General features: G+C 44.1%; 1 protein-coding gene across 1 annotated transcript in view; it reads left to right on the top strand.

Moving 5' to 3' along the window:
* LOC124804732 (hemocyte protein-glutamine gamma-glutamyltransferase-like) overlaps positions 1-21169 on the top strand; it is a 383610-nt gene that overhangs the window by 333497 nt on the left and 28944 nt on the right. The window contains exons 12-13 of the mRNA XM_047265026.1: positions 11963-12123; positions 17776-17915. Of these exons, the coding sequence (XP_047120982.1) occupies positions 11963-12123; positions 17776-17915 (301 nt within the window). The remainder of the gene's footprint in view (positions 1-11962; positions 12124-17775; positions 17916-21169) is intronic.

The following is a 21169-nucleotide window of genomic DNA, read 5'->3' as shown; positions in this document are numbered from 1 at the left end:
TGTCTTTAAGCTAGATATGTCGCATAAAAAGTCATACTATTGTGTTGGCAGAAGAGCCAACACCGTGTTATTACTGGAGGCCGAAATGCACGCGTTTCAGCTCACGCAGGCTAGCGTGAGGAGGGAAGAACTATACTGACGTGAGGTCTAGAACATTACAAGAAATTAGAATTCAGAAAGCGGACGTAATTAGATTCATACTTAACTTTAATCCATTAATGATGAACGTCGCTCTTGACGGTACATGATTCGCAATATCAATATCAATAGTAACTGAATATGGCGCCTTGCTAGGTCGTAGCAAATGATGTAGCTGAAGGCTATGCTAAACTATCGTCTCTGCAAATGAGAACATATGTAGGCAGTGAACCATCGCTAGCAAAGTCGACTGTACAACTGGGGAGTGCTAGGGAGTCTCTCTAGACTAGACCTGCCGTGTGGCGGCGCTCGGTCTGCAATCAGTGATAGTGGCGACACGCGGGTCCGACGTATACTAACGGACCGCGGCTACCACCTAGCAAGTGTGGTGTCTGGCGGTGACACCACACATACAGTAGGTGAAAATGCCTTCATTGATCACAGGGTGATGCGTTTTGGAATTAATTCCATCTTCAGAGATGTAAAATAGAAAATAACAAAGCAATTTATGTAAAAAAATTTTAGAAAGTAACTAATCAGCATTAAACAAAAGTCTAAACAGTCAATTCCTATGCACTCAGGTGCAAAGGACAAGAGCGTTACCAAATGTTTTCGTAACACGAGATGACGGATTGCTAACAGAGTTCCCCTAACACCGGGATACGAAGACAAAATTGCCTTTAGGTGGCAGCAGAGCAAACATGGTGGCGCTGTGTCATATATACACTCCTGGAAATTGAAATAAGAACACCGTGAATCCATTGTCCCAGGAAGGGGAAACTTTATTGACACATCACATGATCACACTGACAGAACCACAGCCACATAGACACAGGCAACAGAGCATGCACAATGTCGACACTAGTACAGTGTATATCCACCTTTCGCAGCAATGCAGGCTGCTATTCTCCCATGGAGACGATCGTAGAGATGCTGGATGCAGTCCTGTGGAACGGCTTGCCATGCCATTTCCACCTGGCGCCTCAGTTGGACCAGCGTTCGTGCTGGACGTGCAGACCGCGTGAGACGACGCTTCATCCAGTCCCAAACATGCTCAATGGGGGACAGATCCGGAGATCTTGCTGGCCAGGGTAGTTGACTTACACCTTCTAGAGCACGTTGGGTGGCACGGGATACATGCGGACGTGCATTGTCCTGTTGGAACAGCAAGTTCCCTTGCCGGTCTAGGAATGGTAGAACGATGGGTTCGATGACGGTTTGGATGTACCGTGCACTATTCAGTGTCCCCTCGACGATCACCAGTGGAGTACGGCCAGTGTAGGAGATCGCTCCCCACACCATGATGCCGGGTGTTGGCCCTGTGTGCCTCGGTCGTATGCAGTCCTGATTGTGGCGCTCACCTGCACGGCGCCAAACACGCATACGACCATCATTGGCTCCAAGGCAGAAGCGACTCTCATCGCTGAAGACGACACGTCTCCATTCGTCCCTCCATTCACGCCTGTCGCGACACCACTGGAGGCGGGCTGCACGATGTTGGGGCGTGAGCGGAAGACGGCCTAACGGTGTGCGGGACCGTAGCCCAGGTTCATGGAGACGGTTGCGAATGGTCCTCGCCGATACCCCAGGAGCAACAGTGTCCCTAATTTGCTGGGAAGTGGCGGTGCGGTCCCCTACGGCACTGCGTAGGATCCTACGGTCTTGGCGTGCATCCGTGCGTCGCTGCGGTCCGGTCCCAGGTCGACGGGCACGTGCACCTTCCGCCGACCACTGGCGACAACATCGATGTACTGTGGAGACCTCACGCCCCACGTGTTGAGCAATTCGGCGGTACGTCCACCCGGCCTCCCGCATGCCCACTATACGCCCTCGCTCAAAGTCCGTCAACTGCACATACGGTTCACGTCCACGCTGTCGCGGCATGCTACCAGTGTTAAAGACTGCGATGGAGCTCCGTATGCCACGGCAAACTGGCTGACACTGACGGCGGCGGTGCACAAATGCCGCGCAGCTAGCGCCATTCGACGGCCAACACCGCGGTTCCTGGTGTGTCCGCTGTGCCGTGCGTGTGATCATTGCTTGTACAGCCCTCTCGCAGTGTCCGGAGCAAGTATGGTGGGTCTGACACACCGGTGTCAATGTGTTCTTTTTTCCATTTCCAGGAGTGTAATATGATAATAAATTACATAAAATGACAAAATGACAAGTGATGCATCAGTGTACATGGGAATACAGTATAATCAGCTATTTTAGTAGTATAATAAAGGAAACAGTAAACAACATTACATGTAGATCACATGATCCAAGTACGTGGCACTATGAACAAAGACATAGGTAGGAAAAAAATGGTTCAAATGGCTCTGAGCACTATGGAACTTAACTTCTGAGGACATCAGTCTCCTAGAACGTAGAACTACTTAAACCCAACTAATCTAAGCACATCACACACATCCATTCCCGAGGCAGGATTCGAACCTGAGACCACAGCGGTCGCGCGGTTCCAGACTGTAGCGCCTAGAACCGCTCGGCCACCCCGGCCGGCATAGGTAGGGCATTGACCACTAATCTTAAGAATGGTATACTGTACTATCAAACGATATCAAGCCAACATTGACAATTTTCCCAGATAATATCAGAATATAAGGCAGACAAAACCATTACAATAAAAATGACTATTGCAAATACAACATGCGTACGGATACGCGAATAACAGGACACTGAAATAAAAAATGTTAATAATGTACGTATACAAAATTATACTATAGCTTTGTAATACAAAAACAGGATATGTACAGCCAAATTAGAAATATTCCACCGATGGAGCTGGGGACGGGGGCAGAGGAGTGAGGGGTGAGAAGAGGGACGATTGAGATCCATGCAAATGAGGGAGAGTGTTGAAATAAAGGGGAGAAGAGAGAGACGGGGGAAGAAACAGAGGGGGGAAGAAAGAGGGCGGAAGAGAGACGGGGAAACGAGAGGGGGAAGGGGGGAGGGGGGTTGGTTGCTGGAAGTGAGGGGTCGAAAAAGTAGGGAATAGTGTAAGATGAGACAGAAAAGCAGGGACCATGCTAAAATAGTGATGTCAAATGTACCTTAAAACACACAATCATGATACAAGATACTGTATAATTAATAGCATAAGGCACAAAATAAATCAGTGATGATTAGCAATATGTACATGATCGTATTGCTAATATGTAATATGATCTGAAATGATCAGCCTCACATGGGATAAAAATACTTGTCCTTCTTATAAACACATAGTTATAGGTATTTAGCACAAATACGTATTTCGTGAAACGAGCTTTCGATAAAGTTGAATGAAATATTGATGAGGTAACAAAAAGGTCCCAGTACAAGTCACCGAAGTAAGCAAAAGAATTTTGTGATGAAAAGGGAACAGAGGATGGGGTGGGGGAAAAGGCGGCACATACTGTCAAGCCAACCTTAACAATTTGCTGTAGTAATATCGAAATATAAATCAGAACAAAACCATTACAATGAAAGTGATATTTACAAATCCAGCAGGATACACGACTACCAGTACACTAAAATATCAACATGTTCATAGTAGAGGTATAAAGTAATATACTGTAGATTTAAAATACAAAAGCAAGAAACAAATATCCAATTAAATAGTATGTGGCCGACGGAGTATGGGGAGGAGGCATGGAAGATTGAGGTCCCTGCAAATGAACATAAGGAGTGTTGGGGGTGGAATGGGGGAAGTTGGTTGCTGGGAGTGGGGGGTTGACAGAGGCGGGCAAAAGGGGAAGAGGTAACAGAAAAAAAGATGGGACCTTGTTAAAATAGCTATGTCACATATACCTTAACGTACATAACGATAATACAAGTTATACACCAATGTGTCACTATTAAAATAAATCATAGTACATCACTGCTGAGTATGCAATTCTCTTATAAATGTCCCCATAACTAGTCGTAGGACATTCTACAATATGTCATATTGTTTCGCATGTAACTCGAGTACCAAGGCTGTGACATTCGGATCGCTTCTAACATAGACCTGGCCAAGTTACAGAAATTTACTGTATCGAACCAGCTTCGCAGTCTGCCACACACAGATGAGAATTTTCAATGTTTTCGTTCTGCATCTTTCGCTGTATTTCATTTACTAAGCTGCTGTGCCTTCAGACAAAATGGTTGTGGTAATAATACCACATAGAAAACTGTCATCACGCGGGACCAGGCTTAAACACTGCATCATTGTTCGTATTTTGTGCCACTCTTACCATGCTATCAGCAGCTGGTTTCCGCTTGATGTGGCCGTCCAGGAATCAAATATCAACGCCACGCGCCTACGCGTATTCCAGAAACCGCAGACACCTTCACTAACGCACAGCTGTGTCTGAAATCTGACGCGCCGTGCAGCTCTCTGGAAAGACCACCCTGTTGTGGAGGCTGTAAGGGCGCTGCTGTGGATAAGGTTACCAACGATCGACACAGCAGCCCACTCCTGGGGCTGCGACACGATTGGCCTTCGGGAATGTTCAGGACGTTAGCACTTCGCGCCTACCGATGGTGTTGTCGTGTATCGGTTTCAGTGCCCTGTTAGACTGTGTGCGGATTTTAAGAAATTGTGGAGAGGGGCAGGTGGTGATCAGTTTCTGAGCGTGAGAGTTAAGCTGCAGCCCTGTGTGTGAAGAAAATGGAAATTTGAGGTAAGAACAGTCTCTAAATAATCGTGAAAAGGTAACAGAGTTTAAAAAGTGTTTGAACATTCTCAAGAAATATTATTACTGTATTATTTGTGTGGAATTACGCGTTTCTCGCCACTTTGAGACCGCGAAGTGATATATTCCCATCTGGACGTTAACCACTGTCGCACATGCATACAGTTCTTTCATTGGCACCCGTGTGTGAACTTAGTATATACGAAAAAGTCACGAACAATTTCCTGTGATATAACGCAATAACTAAACTTCAAAACGCGAATTTTTACGTAATGGACTGACGTACTGAACGAAATGGAAAGTGTGAATCTCGGACAGAGTGCGACTGTTAAGGACCCATAAGCTTGTCCTGGCAAGTTGACATACACAGTGTATAATCGAATGACTGTGATTATTGAACAAATATCGTCAGTTTAGTTCTCTAACATAATGGGAAGCAGAACACACATAGTACTTGCCACACGGGTTACATGATATCCACCTGTTCTTGTGATGTAATAAACTCCATTCATTTGTGCATTTTCCATTAATTGTGAATGATCTCTTATATTTATATGTTTGGAAAAATATTCGAGGCTAGGTCTGGTTCCAGAACATTTTTCCATACAAGCAACATAGCATTTGGTACTTCCGCCCCCCTCTCCCTCGCCCAAACGCCACATTGAAACGAATGACTGTGCTTAAACTGACACAATATTTCTAGCGCAACGCAATCTGACTTTTAATAATCCCTACAAAAGAATTGCCCTGACTAACAATAACCTATACCTTTCATGAATCACTTACCTCACAAAAATCTTCGTTACTGAAACTACTGCAATATAGCGAGCGCCAATACTGCCAGCTAAATAAAAGTAGGCACTATCTACTGATAGGCATAGTTAGCAAATGAAAGATTTTGATAAAGAACAAACAATGTATTTACCTTAATAGTGTCATTATATATATATATATATATATATATATATATATATATATATATATATATATATCAGTTCATGACATCCAGTCTTACAAATTTACTGTCTCTGATGGACACACGTCCAAATCATCCGCTCTCAAATCTCCGCCATCTCTCTCCCCACATCCACCACTGCTGGTGGCTCACCTCAAACTGCGCAACGCTACGCGCTGTTCACGGCCAACTGCCCAACACTACAACAGCCAACAACAATGGAAACCAGCCACAGACTGCACACACCACAGCCAGTGATTTTCATACAGAGCGCTACGTGGCGTTACCAATAAGAAAACCTATACAGCCTACTTACAACATTCACAGATCAGTTACCTTATAGTGGAAATCGATACATACATATTCCCCTAACAAACGATTTAAATGGGCTCAGATTTTACTCGTGGACAACAAAGGTTATCAGTCAGTTCTCACACATATATTGTTTATTGGCTAAGCTTTAGTCATTTTCAATAGCCCATACTACTTCTTAGCCGATGATTGTATCAATATGTATGTACTATGGGTGAGGCTTGAGATGAGCACTGATGTTACATTCCGATACAGTCATTCGCTAATAAGTTACATGGGGCATTGAAAATGAATACAGTATCGAAACTGGCTTAGCCAACAAACAATATTTGTGTGGTGTACGTACTGTAAGACCTTCGGTACACACACCATCAGATTATTTGACTTGTTGCTCTAACGAAGTAGGCGAGTGTCAGCAATATGTCTCGTGGTCTTATCGTGGCGTGTTTATCTTCTGCCATTAGGTCAGACGGCAGAATTGCCACTTGCATGCTTAGAGTAGCAGATAGACGGTGACCAACTTCAAACAGAACTTGATTAATTTTCACACACATTTATTAAAATAATAAAAATCATAGACATTACGTAACTTGATTCTGGATGCTGTTTACAACTGACAATCTGAAGTTCCTTTGGTCTTGGTACTTTAATCTTATTCTCACATATCTCTGATACTTGACAAAGTGTCTATTCAGTTATCTTCATGGCTATGTATAGGAATATGATAATCTTATTAGCCGCAGACTCAAACTTGACTATAGACTAATGCAGACTAATGCAGATTGGTACAGACTAGGTGCAGACTGACTAATCGGAAGTCTGTACAGACGTTATAATACCTCGAGCATTCAGGTATCACTGCGTGAGTGTGATCCACGAGGAGAAAAGGTTCTACGTTAGCAGCAATCTCATTGGCTGCGTGACATATTAATACGCGGATCGGCGGAAGCAGAATTTGGTCCGTCTCTAAGACAGCGCCATCTCGTAGTGCGAAGACGGACGAGCGCTGCGCCTGCGTTGCTGTGCTTAGCGGGGCGCGCTCTAGTGGGAAAGTTGTGTACGCGCTGACTACGCCGAACTATGTACACAACAATTTGTACGAGCATCGCAGTCATATTCAGTGAGCTCACGGACTATGTCAACAAAATGGCAAATGACAACGTAGTAGCTTTCGTATTCCATGTTGGCATAGCGAAACTAAGCGAAACCCCACACACACGCGAGCGCTTGAAACCAAGATAAGTCACAGCATAGGCAGCCGTATTAGCACGCATCGCATGCGATTCATTGCGTTGCTTGGGAAATTCGAGGGACGAGCTATCCATAGCTGCAAAGAGTGATATGTGCACGTGCGTGTGGTCTACGGACAGATCGGGCGAACTGGTGACCACTGCTGCGATCCGTCCAACATCTGCGTGGAGCCCTTAATACATTTATCCAGGAAACGGAGCTCAGTTACCCGGTAAGAATTTAATGCCACCTGTGATACCGATTTGTCGGGCCAGCTCATTTTGTCGAGTGACTGTTTTCTTTTCTTTCTTCTTTTTTTTTACTGCTGTCTATTGAGCCGAGTGCTTGGAACACTCTCGGACTGAGGGACCCAGTAGCCGAGAGGAGAGCGAAGTGCCGTGTAGCGGCGGCGGGCCCTGCATTCTCACAGCTCGTAACCGTGAACGGCCTCGGCATTGCCCCCACCCAGCAGTACGCGGTACGGGCGGCTCGAACGCTGTTATGTCCTCAGTCTAGAGGAGCGCTTTGTCCATCTGGCAGACTCCCAGCCGTATCGCACTATGGGCCATTACCCTTCAATTAGCATCTCGCTAATGCTGGGTGGCAGTTCTTAAAAACAGCGCTGCGCTCCTAAGGAGTCCAGCTCTTGAAAATCGAGAGTAATGCAAATATCTAAATATCGCTGGGAACACCCACCGTTGCCGGTGGCGCCATCTCAGCCAGCACCTGGGTGTTCTACATCCAGGTCCTTTCAGTGAGCTGTTCTCTCAGAAACATCGCTGGTGGCCTACAGTGTTGCTACCAAGTGACTCCTACTTCTCTTACAAGGAGACTGCACGACCGTGGGGTCCGGGATTTTTCCGAAATTTTGTGTGGTGAAAGAGTACCTCTAACACCTCACGTGGTTAAAATATTAGGACGCACTACCCGGAAAATCCGGGGAAAAATCGATACAAAGTTTCTTAGATGCCTTATGAGTATAAAATGTTAATCCACATCCGCGCCGCCATCTGGCCTAGATGCTTGGGGCTCGGACTCTTGCGCCAGAGGTCTTCCGGCACGGTAGCTCAGCGTGTTCGGCCAGAGGGTTAGCTGCCCTCTGTAATAAAAGAACTGAGCTAATAGATCAACAACGAACTTAAATGGGTGTCTTACGACGTCCTCCCCGATCAGATTCAACGAAGAAAAACGAACAAAATGAGATTTAGCCGGCACGGTAGCTCAGCGTGTTCGGTCAGAGGGTTAGCTGCCCTCTGTAATAAACAAACTGAGTTACTAGATCAACAACGAACTGAAATGGGTGTCTTTCGACGTCTGCCCAGAGCAGATACAACGAACGAAAACGAACAAAATGAGATTTAAAAATTAAAAAAGGATGTCTCGGGTTCGATTCCTCCTCTGGCACTTTTTTTTTTGCTTCTGTTGCTTGCAAAATTGCAGCGCATTGTTACAGGAGAATCGTGAAATTGTATAAAAATTCATTCTGTAATTCACCATCAGTTATCGTCACCAATATTCCGAGACATGATTCAATATGCCTGGTTTGCCTCAAAATTATCAGAAACGCAGAACATTTTCGTAAATGTTAATGGGGCATATTTTTGTACAGATTTATTGCAAACGCCCTGTGATTGTAAGACATCCGCTTTTATATGTTGCGCAAGATGTCGCAAAAATTATTTCTTTGTTTGTTTTTACGATAATTACCACTGCTGTTCTTGTTTATAATTATTATATGTATAAAAATTGAATGTTTCCCAATCGAATTTGTTATTCGGATTAAAAACCCCAAGATTCTCCTTATATACTTTACAATGAAAAATGAAAAATCCACCGCCATGAATTGTGTTGTTGGACAAAAAGAAAATAATTTTTACTCAATAATGTAACTAATTTGTTAAAGATAATGTAGGTTTGGGAAACTTTCTGAATAGTTGGTGGAATAACAAAAGAAAGTGAAACAGAAGAAGAAAAAGTGCCAGAGGAGGAATAGAACCCGAGACCTCTGGCGTAAGGGTCCGACCCCAAACATCTAGGCCAGACGGGGGCTCGGCACTGGATTAACATTGTATACTCATAAGGCTTCTAAGAAACTTTGGATCGATTTTTCCCGGGATTTTCCGGGTAGTGCGTTCTAATATTTTATCCACGTGAGGTGTTAGGGGTCCCCTTTCACCACACAAAATTTCGGACAAATCCCCGACCCCACGCTCGTGCCGTCTCCTTGTTAGTAACTGACGAGGGCGTGCTGAAAAATAAAAAGTGACCAACCAGTACCACTTGGGTTTTGGATGGGTTGAGCTTTAACCTTATATCCATTTTGATAGTGCACGCAGGCCGACATTGAGATTCTCGACAGCTGTCTTTAGGGTTATTGGTTTTCGCTTAGATGCAACCGGAGCTGATCAGCGTACGTGTGGTACTAGCAGTAGAAGAAAACTGATGACACGTCATTTTCGTACAGTGAAAGGAGTACTACTTGTCTCTGCTGTGACTTTATGGAGCCAGACATGACCCATTGCTGGCGAGACGTCAGGTATCAGCGAAACCATGCACCTGGCGAGAAATTTAGGCTGCTGAGTTTGGCAAGTCGAACATTGCCAAAGGCTTTGATGAAGTCTAAGAAGCACATTGTGCGTCCAAGGCAAACTGCAGGTCAACTGTTACCTTTATTAAGGCAGATATTGTGCTGCGATGCTTACGGAACTTAATTTGTACTCGTCTAGTGGCTTTATAACATTACTGATATTTGAAAAAAACCTTTTAATCACTTCCGCTGGTGCCAAAGCTCCTGTAGTGGTAGAATGGTGCATAGAAAATTTTTACTTGTTTACTACTAAAATTGCATTCCGCCACCCAGCATCAGATTCCCACCAGACCGACGAGAACGCTCACCGACGGCATTGTTTAGAGGTCAGTGACTGATCTCAAAATTATGCAGTTTGCGTCGCTACGCTTCCCGGATACTGATACAAAAGATCGGTAAAAACGATCTTAGGAACACTGAAATAAAAGTTTGATAAAGCAAATTCGAACTGAACACTAGTAGCGTTCAGTTGTTGCCAGCAAACAGTTCGTGGGCAGCTCTCCTTCGCCACAGCCTGAAAAAGTTGTAAAATGCAACATAATAAATTGAGATGTGACGTTAATGGAAGTGGAAAGTAGGTTTTATGATTGAAATACCGCTATTATAATTAACGTAATTATTTAACCAAAAGTTACAGATACGAGAACGACATTTACGTTTTATGAAACTAATCCATTAATGATGAACGTCGCTCTTGACGGTACGTGATTCACAATACCGTCTGTTCAGAATTCATTCTAATTACTGAATATGGCGCCTTGCTAGGTCGTAGCAAATGACGTAGCTGAAGGCTATGCTAAACTATCGTCTCGGCAAATGAGAGCGTAAGTAGACAGTGAACCATCGCTAGCAAAGTCGGCTGTACAACTGGGGCGAGTGCTAGGGAGTCTCTCTAGACTAGACCTGCCGTGTGGCGGCGCTCGGTCTGTAATCACTGATAGTGTCGACACGCGGGTCCGACGTATACTAACGGACCGCGGCCGATTTAAAGGCTACCACCTAGCAAGTGTGGTGTCTGGCGGTGACACCACAGAAACATTCATCGAAAACAAACCAGAGAGAGAGACAGAGAGATCACAGCTCCAACATTTATATAGCCCAAAACAAATTACGGCGACTTCCTTCAACTTGCGTTACAGACCATTTTTTTGTTTATCAAGTTTCAATATATAAACATTTCTCTGGAACATTATTTATCGCCGGCTGGAGTGGACGAGCGGTTCTAGGCACTACAGTCTGGAGCAGCGCGACCGCTGCGGTCGCAGGTTCGAATCCTGCCTCGGGCATGGATGTGTGTGATGTCCTTAGGTTAGTTAGGTTTAAGTAGTTCTAAGTTCTAGGGGACTGATGACCTCAGATGTTTGGTCCCATAGTGCTCAGAGCCATTTTGAACCATTATTTATCGGAACAGCACAAAAATAGATCCCCTGTATTCAGTCGTGACCTTTTCTCCTTACTTTACAGCTTTATTTAAGCAAAAAAATTTATTCTTAATGTCAGTCAGCGTTAATTAAACGTTTGTGGTATATTCTATTAATTATTCAGAAAGCAACATTTCAGGTTGTTTGTAATTAGGTAATGAGTTAGCTGGTCGTGGACTGTACATTCCAAGGGCTTGGACAGTGAAGGAACAATACAAATACGTCGGTAATCAGGGGGTAGTGTGGGAACGTCCTTATTAGGTAATGACTTAACCGGTCCCTTTTTCCAGGCCTCAGGGAAAACACTTGTAGTTAAGGAGTGGTTGAAGATATCTGTTACAGTGGGCAGTAGTGGGTCAACAATAAGCCCATCATTTGGACTGTGAGGACATGGTGTCTAGTAAATACTAATCTGATGCGCGTGATGGCTTTTTTGACGGTACTGCGAGTAACATGCTTCAGATAGAAGTTTTCGTGGCTAGGTTATGGCACTGGATTTTCTCTTTTTTTACCATCCAGTCCAATCCAGTCACTTTCTCTCTCTCTCTCTCTCTCTCTCTCTCTCTCTCTCTCTCTCTCTCGCTGTGTGTGTGTGTGTGTGTGTGTGTGTGTGTGCCGACTGTGACGTGGTGACAGCGCCCGCCCGCCCGCTCTGTGTCCGCAGAGGAGTCGCTGCGTCTGAAGGTGACGGTGGACGAGTACCTGGACAAGCTGGTGGAATACTGCCAGCTGAAGATCGCCGCCATCGCCACTGTCCTCGACACCAACGAGACGTGGGCCGACGAGGACGACTTCGAGCTGACACGTCCGCCGCTCGTCATGAAGGTGCGCGCCGGCTGAAACCTCTCGTGCCGCTTGTATTTCTCAGCTAGCCACTGACTTGTGGAACTGTAAACCGCACTGCTCTCCAACACTTGTGGGGAAATGGGAGTACTAACACACATCCAGAAGTCGGGACCGATATAGATTGCGGTTCTTATTCTGTGTGCTATTCCCCGAGGGTATCAAATTCGCGGCGAAATTAGATTTTAAATTTTTCCTTAGTTTTCTTTACTGCCTGTTCAATGGAAAAGGTAAATAACATACCTAACAAAGCTGTCAAAGAACTCAGTATTGCTGATCCGAACTATGTGTGACTCAGGTTCCAAGTATGGTTCACATATAAGTATCGTCTTATATGACATAACGTGTCTCTCTCTAATACGTTACAAACCGACGGGGAGAAAGCTCCAGTAAATAAAATATTACGTCTCACTGTATAAATGAAGTAGATCAATACATATTCATCTTCTTACACTCATAAAGAGGGTTTATATGGACCGCTACTACTACCACTCTTTCGCACGTTGCTTAGATTATTTTGTAGTTTGTAAAATGTACCGTGATGTGATCTCGTCGTCAGAAACGTATGGTAATAGAAAAAACGTGTAACCTAAATATCCATAATTTTTACTCTAGCGTTGTTACAGTATCAGCTTGAATTCTACCCCGCTTGCGATAGAAAAAGAAGTACAATACGGATGAAATAATGTTTACTTTAATTGCTGGTTTGTTGTTAAATAATCACTCACACCTTTGGTCGTAATTAATTGTCCCTGTTTGACATATTCTGCCTGTGTGTTGTTTCCACCGTCTGTAATCTCGTGGAGTACCCTGACAACACGGCGTTTATTTAATACATCATACTGCACGAGAGCCTGTACGGTCACCAAATCAAAGCTTAGCTCGGGTTCACTGCCGACGCGTCTGTGTGGGTGACGTCTCTCTCATTTTAACGACTTGTGTACACTTCGGCAAATTGGTTGATGTTAACTGTGGGACGATATTAGTTCTAAAAACAAACATACTGTTACTCAAAAGCAACGAACACGAGGGTTTTTTTTAAAATACAGATCCATATGTTTTACGGCATATCATGGACTTTCTAATTTAGCGTCATTGAATTCAATTTACTGAAAAACTCACTAAATTCATGTCTTTTGAGATTTTGTTTCCGAGCTCTTCTCTAGAGTAAATAACACTACGACCTGTTTCTTTGGTATGTGTTGCTATAGTTGATTTGTTGCACTTGTTAAATCGAAAACAGTCAGGATGCTCTTGGTAAAGTGTTTTCCACTTTCTGTATACATAGCCTACGAAATACTTGTTACAAGGATTGCATGTTATTTTCTATATCCCTTTACAACAGGTGACTCAGTGAAAATGTCCAAAACTTAAACAGAATGTAGGGAATGATCCGCTAAGCAGTTTGAGATAAGCGTCTTGCGGTCTACAAATCAAAGTCAAAAACGAGCGTACTTAAACACACTTTTCGACGTCGCTGTCGAAAGACAGCAACATGTCGATTTTTACGAGAATTCTGACATATGAGCAACAGAACTACAGGATATCTTGTGCAGCAAACGTCAAAACAAATTGCAGCAGGAGGCGTAGGCGACGTGTGAACAATAAAGGTGATTATACAGTCAGTGTTGGAGGAGCCTGGAATGTAGCCAACGCGATGTGCTTCGGTTATGAAGAAGATCCGTTCATGGTTAGGCGGAACCAAAAACTGAAGTTACAATTACGCTATGTTATTTCAGGCCCGTAAACTCGGCAGGGTCAAACGTGTGTCTTCTTGCACTGTCATCGCGGAACCAGAATTTCTTACCTCAAAAGTTTTCATTTTTGCTCGCTTTCACTGAATTAACCTATGCACGGTGAACCAAAACTCCTCCGACAAACTTTCACAGGTGGCAGCGTGGACAAAAACTAGAAAATTATGTCTAATAAAGATGAGCTCTAAAATGCATACCTTAAGAGCAGTGAGCCCTTGTCCATCTTCGCTATTGTGACTCATCCCTCTTCTATTGAAAACTCTTTCCGTTCCATATTTTGCATGTGGTATTGAGGACCAAAACGAGAAATAAATGTCCAGTAAACAGGGGCTCTAAACTGCATACCTGAAGAGATATGAGCACTTTTTCATCTACATTACTGTGAAACGCATCGTTTCTACTGAATAGGTGTTCATAGCTCTGCACAGCTATGCATTTTAGAACCCTTGTTTACCAGACATGTTTTTCTTGTTTTGGTCCATACTACCATGTCTCAAAATATGGAAAGCAAAGAGTTTACAGTAGAAGAGACTTGTTTCACAGTATAGAAGACGAAGAGGTGTTCATAGCTCTTAAGGCTTGCGTTTTACAGCCCAAGTTTATTAGACTTTTTTTCAATTTTGATGGTTCGTTGGTTGATTGTGGGTTAAGGTTGTTTTGTTCCATAGTGTCGTCCCTGAAAGTTTGTCGGTGGAGTTATAGTTCACCCTGCATATGTCTTTACATGATTTATCATAATGTGCGGTTCGACCCCCACTCAATTCTACGAAGTCCGGATTAAAGTGTGAGTCATCGTATATCAGGCTGGATAAGTCAGTTCCTAGTTTCTAAGAGGGTGGGGGCATACCCCCTCCAATAGCCCACTGCCTAGTAAAGCGCCGTAAATTTCAGACACCCCCATTTTTATACCTACATCTACATGATTTCTCTGCAGTTCAGAATAAAGTCACTCGCAGAGGGTTCATCGAACCTTCTTAAGGATATTTCTCTACCGTTCCACTCTCGCGAGAGAACAACGAACAATAAAATCTTTTCGTGCAAGCTCAGATTTTTGTTATTATGACGATCATTTATCCCTGCGTGGGTGAGGAGCAACAAAATATTTTCTAATTTGGAGAGGAAAGTTTGGATTCAAATTTCATAAGAAGACCCTTGCCGTAACGAAAAACGCATTTGTTTCAATGATTGCCATCCAATTCGCGTGTTGTATCTGTGGCACTCTCTCTCCTATGTCGCGGTGATACAAAGCGTGCTACCTTACTTTGAACTTTTTCGATATCCCCTGTTAATTCTGTCTGATACGGATCGCACAGTGCAGAGCAGTACTGCGAAATAAGGCGGACAAGCGTAGTCCAAATGGTCTCTTTAGAAGACCTGCTGCACTTTCTAAGTGTTCTATGAATAAATCGCAGTTTTTGGTTGACGTTGCACAGACTATTATACACGTGAGAATTTGAATTAATTCGTACACTGTGGTGACAAAGTCGTGGGATAGCGCTATGCACATGTACAAATGGCGGTAGCATCGCGTACACAAGATATAAAAGCGCAGTGCGTTGGTACAGCCCTCGTTTGTACTCAGGTGATACACGTGAAAAGGTTTCCGACCTGGTTATGGCTGCGCGACGGCAATTAACAGACTCAGAACGCAGTATAGTAGTTGCAGCTAAACGCATGGAACACTTCATTCCGGGAACCGATAGGCAATTCGATATACTGAGATCCGCAGCGTGAAGACTGTCTCGAGAATACCAAATTTCAGGCATTACCTCTCACCACGGAAACCGCAGCGGCCTACGGCCTTCACTTAATGACCGAGATCAGCGGCGTTTGCGTAGAATTGTCAGTGCTAACAGACAAGAAACACTGCTTGGAACAGCAGCAGAAATCAATGTGGGAAGTACGCCTGACGTGTCCGTTAGGACAGTATGGCGAAATTTGGCAATGATGGACTACGGCAGCAGATGAACTACGCGAGTGTCTCTGTTAACAGCACGACATCGCCTGCAGTGCCTCTCTTGGACTCGCAACCATGTCGGTTGGACATTAGACGACTTGAAAACTGTGGCCTGGTCAGATGAGTCCAGATTTCATTTGATAAGAGTTGATGGTAAGGTGCGAGTCTGCCACAGCACCCACTACGCCATGGACAAAAGTTGCCGTAATGGTGTGCACTGTGTTTACATGGAATTTACTGGGTCCTCTGGTACAACTGAACCGATCTTTGACTCGAAGTGGTTATAGAATGTCAAATCAGACACCTTTCAGATTTCTGCTTGCTATAGCGATCACTTCTACCATTATCTGCCGACCAGGTCGCCAGGTGATGGTTGAAGTGATCGCTACAGTAAGTAGAAATCTACTAATACCAGTGTTCGAATGCTGGCCCCTGTTCTGACCAGAACCGAGGTGGAATCTTCCTAAACGTTGGTCGGAGGCCATCCGATGGCGTACAAAATCGCCAAAACTGATAGTCAAATAATATTAGTTTGGAAACTATGCGTTTGATTTGACGTTCTCTATAGACCAGCCGAGTTCCATAACCATCTCTGAAAAGATGGACGTACAAAGAGGGAAAGGTTATCCAGAATAACATTTTCACTCTGCAGCGGAGTGTGCGCTGATATGAAACTTCCTGGCTGATTAACACTGTGTGTCGGACCGAGACTCGAACTCTGGACCTTTGCCTTTCGCGGGCAAGTGCTCTACCAACTGAGCTACCCAAGCACGACTCACGCCCCGTCCTCACAGATATAGCGAAGTCTCATATCAGCACACACTCCGCTGCAGAGTGAAAATATCATTCTGGAAACATCCCCCCCAGGCTGTGGCTAAGCCATGTCTCCTCAATATGCTTTCTTTCAGGAGTGCTGGTCCTGCAAGGTTCGTAGGAGAGCTTCTGTAAAGTTTGGAAGGTAGGGGACGAGGTACTGGCAGAAGTAAAGCTGTGAAGACGGGTCTTGAGTCGTGCTGGGTAACTCAGTTGGTAGAGCACTTGCCCGCGAAAGGCAAAGGTCCCGAGTTCGAGTCTCGGTCGGGCACACAGTTTTAATCTGCCAGGAAGTTTCATATCAGCGCACACTCCGCTGCAGAGTGAAAATCTCATTCTGGAAACATCCCCCAGGCTGTGGCTAAGCCATGTCTCCCCAATATCGTTTCTTTCAGGAGTGTTAGTTCTGCAAGTTTCATAGGAGAGCTTCTGTAAAGTTTGGAAGGTAGGAGACGAGGTACTGGCAGAAGTAAAGCTGTGAGGGCGGGGCGTGAGTCGTGCTTGGGTAGCTCAGTCGGTAGAGCACTTGCCCGCGAAAGGCAAAGGTCTCGAGTTCGAGTCTCGGTCCGGCACACAGTTTAAATCTGCCAGGAAGTTTCAGGAAATGGTTATGTTCGGCTACTTAGAGACCAACTGTGGCCATTCATGGACCTCACACCTGAAACAACGATTAGCATGTCACTGGACCATAATTGTTGCCAACTGGTTTGAACAACATCCTGGATAATTAGTGCGAATGATTTGGCCACCCAGATCGCCTGACTGGAAATTCGGCGAATATTTTTAGGACATATTGGAGAGGTCAGTTCGAGCACAAACTCCTGCACCGGCAACACTTCCGCAATTATGGGCGGCTATAGGTGCAGCATGGAACATTATTTCTGCAGGGGACTTCCGACAACTCACTGAGTCCGTGCTACGTCGAGTTGCTGCACTTCACCGGAAAACGGAGATCCAACACGATGTTAGGAGGTATCCCGCGACTATTGTCATCGCGGTGTAACTGTAATCGTTAATTGAGCTGAAGGGCCTTGTGTGTGTGTGTGTGTGTGTGTGTGTGTGTGGAAGCGATGGCTCGGTGACGCGCTGACGGTGTTGAACCTGCCGCAGGTGGAGGATGACAGCCTGACGGTGGGCCGCGCCGCGGTCATCAGCTTCAGCCTGAAGAACCCGCTGAAGAAGCGGCTCACCGGCTGCCGGCTGCGCTACGAGAGCCCCGGCCTGGTCAAGGCCAGCGTCGTCGACTACAGGTGAGCCCCACACCCCAGCTGCCCGCACACCAAACTCTCCGTCAGCTCAGTCAGCTCCACTGGCAAGATTTGATCACACCCGCTGTCCAGCGCTGTGATCGTCAATAGCTCCAGCATACCTACGGAAATATCCTCATTGGTACTTTTGGTTGTATGGCAATTAGGCCGTCTTCTAAAGCACGTCTCCGTGCCAGCCAGACTTAAATGTTAGTTCGGACCGAAGAGAGTGTCACGCTCATCTATTTATAATTGTTGTTGTTGTTGTTGTGATCTTCAGTCCTGAGACTGGTTTGATGCAGCTCTCCATGCTACTCTATCCTGTGCAAGCTTCTTCATCTCCCAGTACTTACTGCAACCTACATCCTTCTGAATAAGCTTATTGTATTCATCTCTTGGTCTCCCTCTACGATTTTTACCATCCACGCTGCCCTCCAATACTAAATTTGTGATCCCTTGATGCCTCAGAACATGTCCTACCAACCGATCCCTTCTTTTAGTCAAGTTGTGCCACAAACTCCTCTTCTCCCCAATTCTATTCAATACCTCCACATTAGTTATGTGATTTACCCGTCTAATCTTCAGCATTCTTCTGTAGCACCACATTTCGAAAGCTTCTATTCTCTTCTTGTCTAAACTATTTATCGTCCACGTTTCACTTCCATACATGGCTACACTCCATACAAATACTTTCAGAAACGACTTCCTGACATTTAAATCTATACTCGATGTTAACAAATTTCTCTTCTTCAGAAACTCTTTCCTTGCCATTGCCAGTCTACATTTTATATTCTCTCTACTTCGACCATCGTGAGTTATTTTGCTCCCCAAATAGCAAAACTCCTTTACTACTTTACGTTTCTCATTTCCTAATCTAATTCCCTCAGCATCACCCGACTTAATTCCACTACATTCCATTATCCTCGTTTTGCTTTTGTTGATGTTCATCTTGTACCCTCCTTTCAAGACACTGTCTATTCCGTTCAACTGCTCTTCCAAGTCCTTTGCTGTCTCTGACAGAGTTACAATGTCATCGGCGAACCTCAAAGTTTGTATTTCTTCTCCATGGATTTTAATACCTACTCCGAATTTTCCTTTTGTTTCCTTTACTGCTTGCTCAATATACAGATTGAATAACATCGGGGATAGCCTACAACACTGTCTTACTCCCTTTCCAACCACTGCTTCCCTTTCATACCACTCGACTCTTATAACTGCCGTCTGATTTCTGTACAAATTGTAAATACCCTTTCGCTCCCTGTATGTTACCCCTGCCACCTTCAGAATTTGAAAGAGAGTATTCCAATCAACATTGTCAAAAGCTTTCTCCAAGTCTACAAATGATAGAAACGTAGGTTTGCCTTTCCTTCACCTTTCTTCTAAGATAAGTCGTAGGGTCAGTATTGGCTCTCGTGTTCCAACATTTCTACGGAATCCAAACTGATCTTCCCCGAGGTCGGCTTCTATGAGTTTTTCCATTCGTCAGTAAAGAATTCGCGTTAGTATTTTGCAGCTGTGACTTATTAAACTGATAGTTCGGTAATTTCCACATCTGTCAACACCTGCTTTCTTTGGGATTGGAATTATTATATTCTTCTTGAAGTCTGAGGGTATTTCTCCTGTCTCATACATCTTGCTCACCAGATGGTAGAGTTTTGTCATGACTGGCTCTCCCAAGGCTGTCAGTAGTTCTAATGGAATGTTGTCTACTCCGGGGCCTTGTTTCGACTCAGGTCTTACAGTGCTCTCTCAAACTCTTCACGCAGTACCGTATTTCCCATTTCATCTTCATCTACATCCTCTTCCATTTCCATAATATTGTCCTCAAGTACATCGCCCTTGTATAGACCCTCTATATACTCCTTCCACCTTTCTGCTTTCCCCTCTTTGCCTAGAACTGGGTTTCCAACTGAGCTCTTGATATTCATACAAGTGGTTCTCTTCTCTCCAAAGGTCTCTTTAATTTTCCTGTAGGCAGTATCTATCTTACCCCTAGTGAGACAAGCCTCTACATCCTTACATTTTTCCTCTAGCCATCCCTGCTTAGCCATTTTTCACTTCCTGTCGATCTCATTTTTGAGACGTTTGTATTCCGTTTTGCCTGTTCATTTACTGCATTTTTATATTTTCTCCTTTCATCAATTAAATTCAGTATTTCTTCTGTTACCCAAGGGTTTCAACAAGCCCTCGTCTTTTTACCTATTTGATCCTCTGCTGCCTTCACTATTTCATCCCTCAAAGCTACCCATTCTTCTTCTACTGTACTTCTTTCCCCCATTCCTGTCAATTGTTCCCTTATGCTCTCCCTGAAACTCTGTACAACCTCTGGTTCTTTCAGTTTATCCAGGTCCCATCTCCTTAAATTCCCATCTGTTTGCAGTCTCTTCAGTTTTAATCTGCAGTTCATAACCAGTAGATTGTGATCAGAGTCCACGTCTGCCATTGGAAATGTCTTACAATTTAAAACCTGGTTCCTAAATCTCTGTCTTACCATTATATAATCTATCTGATACCTTTTAGTATCTCCAGGGTTCTTCCATGTATACAACCTTCTTTCATGATTCTTAAACCAAGTGTTAGCTATGATTATAATTATTAACGTTAATTCCTCGTCAAGGAGATCGCTAAAACACAATCAGTTTTCATGGCATTTTTTCCTGTCTCTTTCTTTTTTCTTCCCAGAAACCTGACATATATTCTCTGTTTTTTTTCTTCCTCTCTTCTGTCCACTTCTTTCCTATTTAGTTCTCTTTGGACGTTTGCTGAAATTTCTGTTTTATAATTTTTTGTCTGTATTTTTCCCTGTCTGTAATGTATTCTGTGGAGATGTTCAGTTTCCTGATGTCTTCCAGGGTTTGCTTTACCCAGTTGGTTTTTACTGTATTAGTTGGCACCTACTTAAAAATGTTCTTGGTCAATCTTTCTTCGTTCATCCTATGTATTGCGTCCGTAGAACTTTTTCCGACTTTTGCCAGCGTTATTGTAATCGTCTCTGTTTGTACAGTTCTTTTGTCGGTTTCTTTATCCAAACCTCTGCTCTCTGAACTGTCCCGTAGAGCTTTCTCAGTATTTTCCTCTCTTGTTTTTCCATCTTTTTTTTTTCATTCTTCCCTTGATTACTGTTGTTCCTGAAGCACACAAGGTCTCTGGTAAGACTACTGTACTGTAGTGTCGTAATTTGGCTTTAATGGAAACACTTCTTTTGTTGTAATGGTTCCATGTAAGATGACCTAGTGTATTCCGTTTATTAATTTTGC

This window comes from Schistocerca piceifrons, chromosome 7 (genome assembly GCF_021461385.2).
Source record: "Schistocerca piceifrons isolate TAMUIC-IGC-003096 chromosome 7, iqSchPice1.1, whole genome shotgun sequence".
NCBI lineage: Eukaryota > Metazoa > Arthropoda > Insecta > Orthoptera > Acrididae > Schistocerca > Schistocerca piceifrons.
This window is presented reverse-complemented; position numbering and strand designations above follow the sequence as displayed.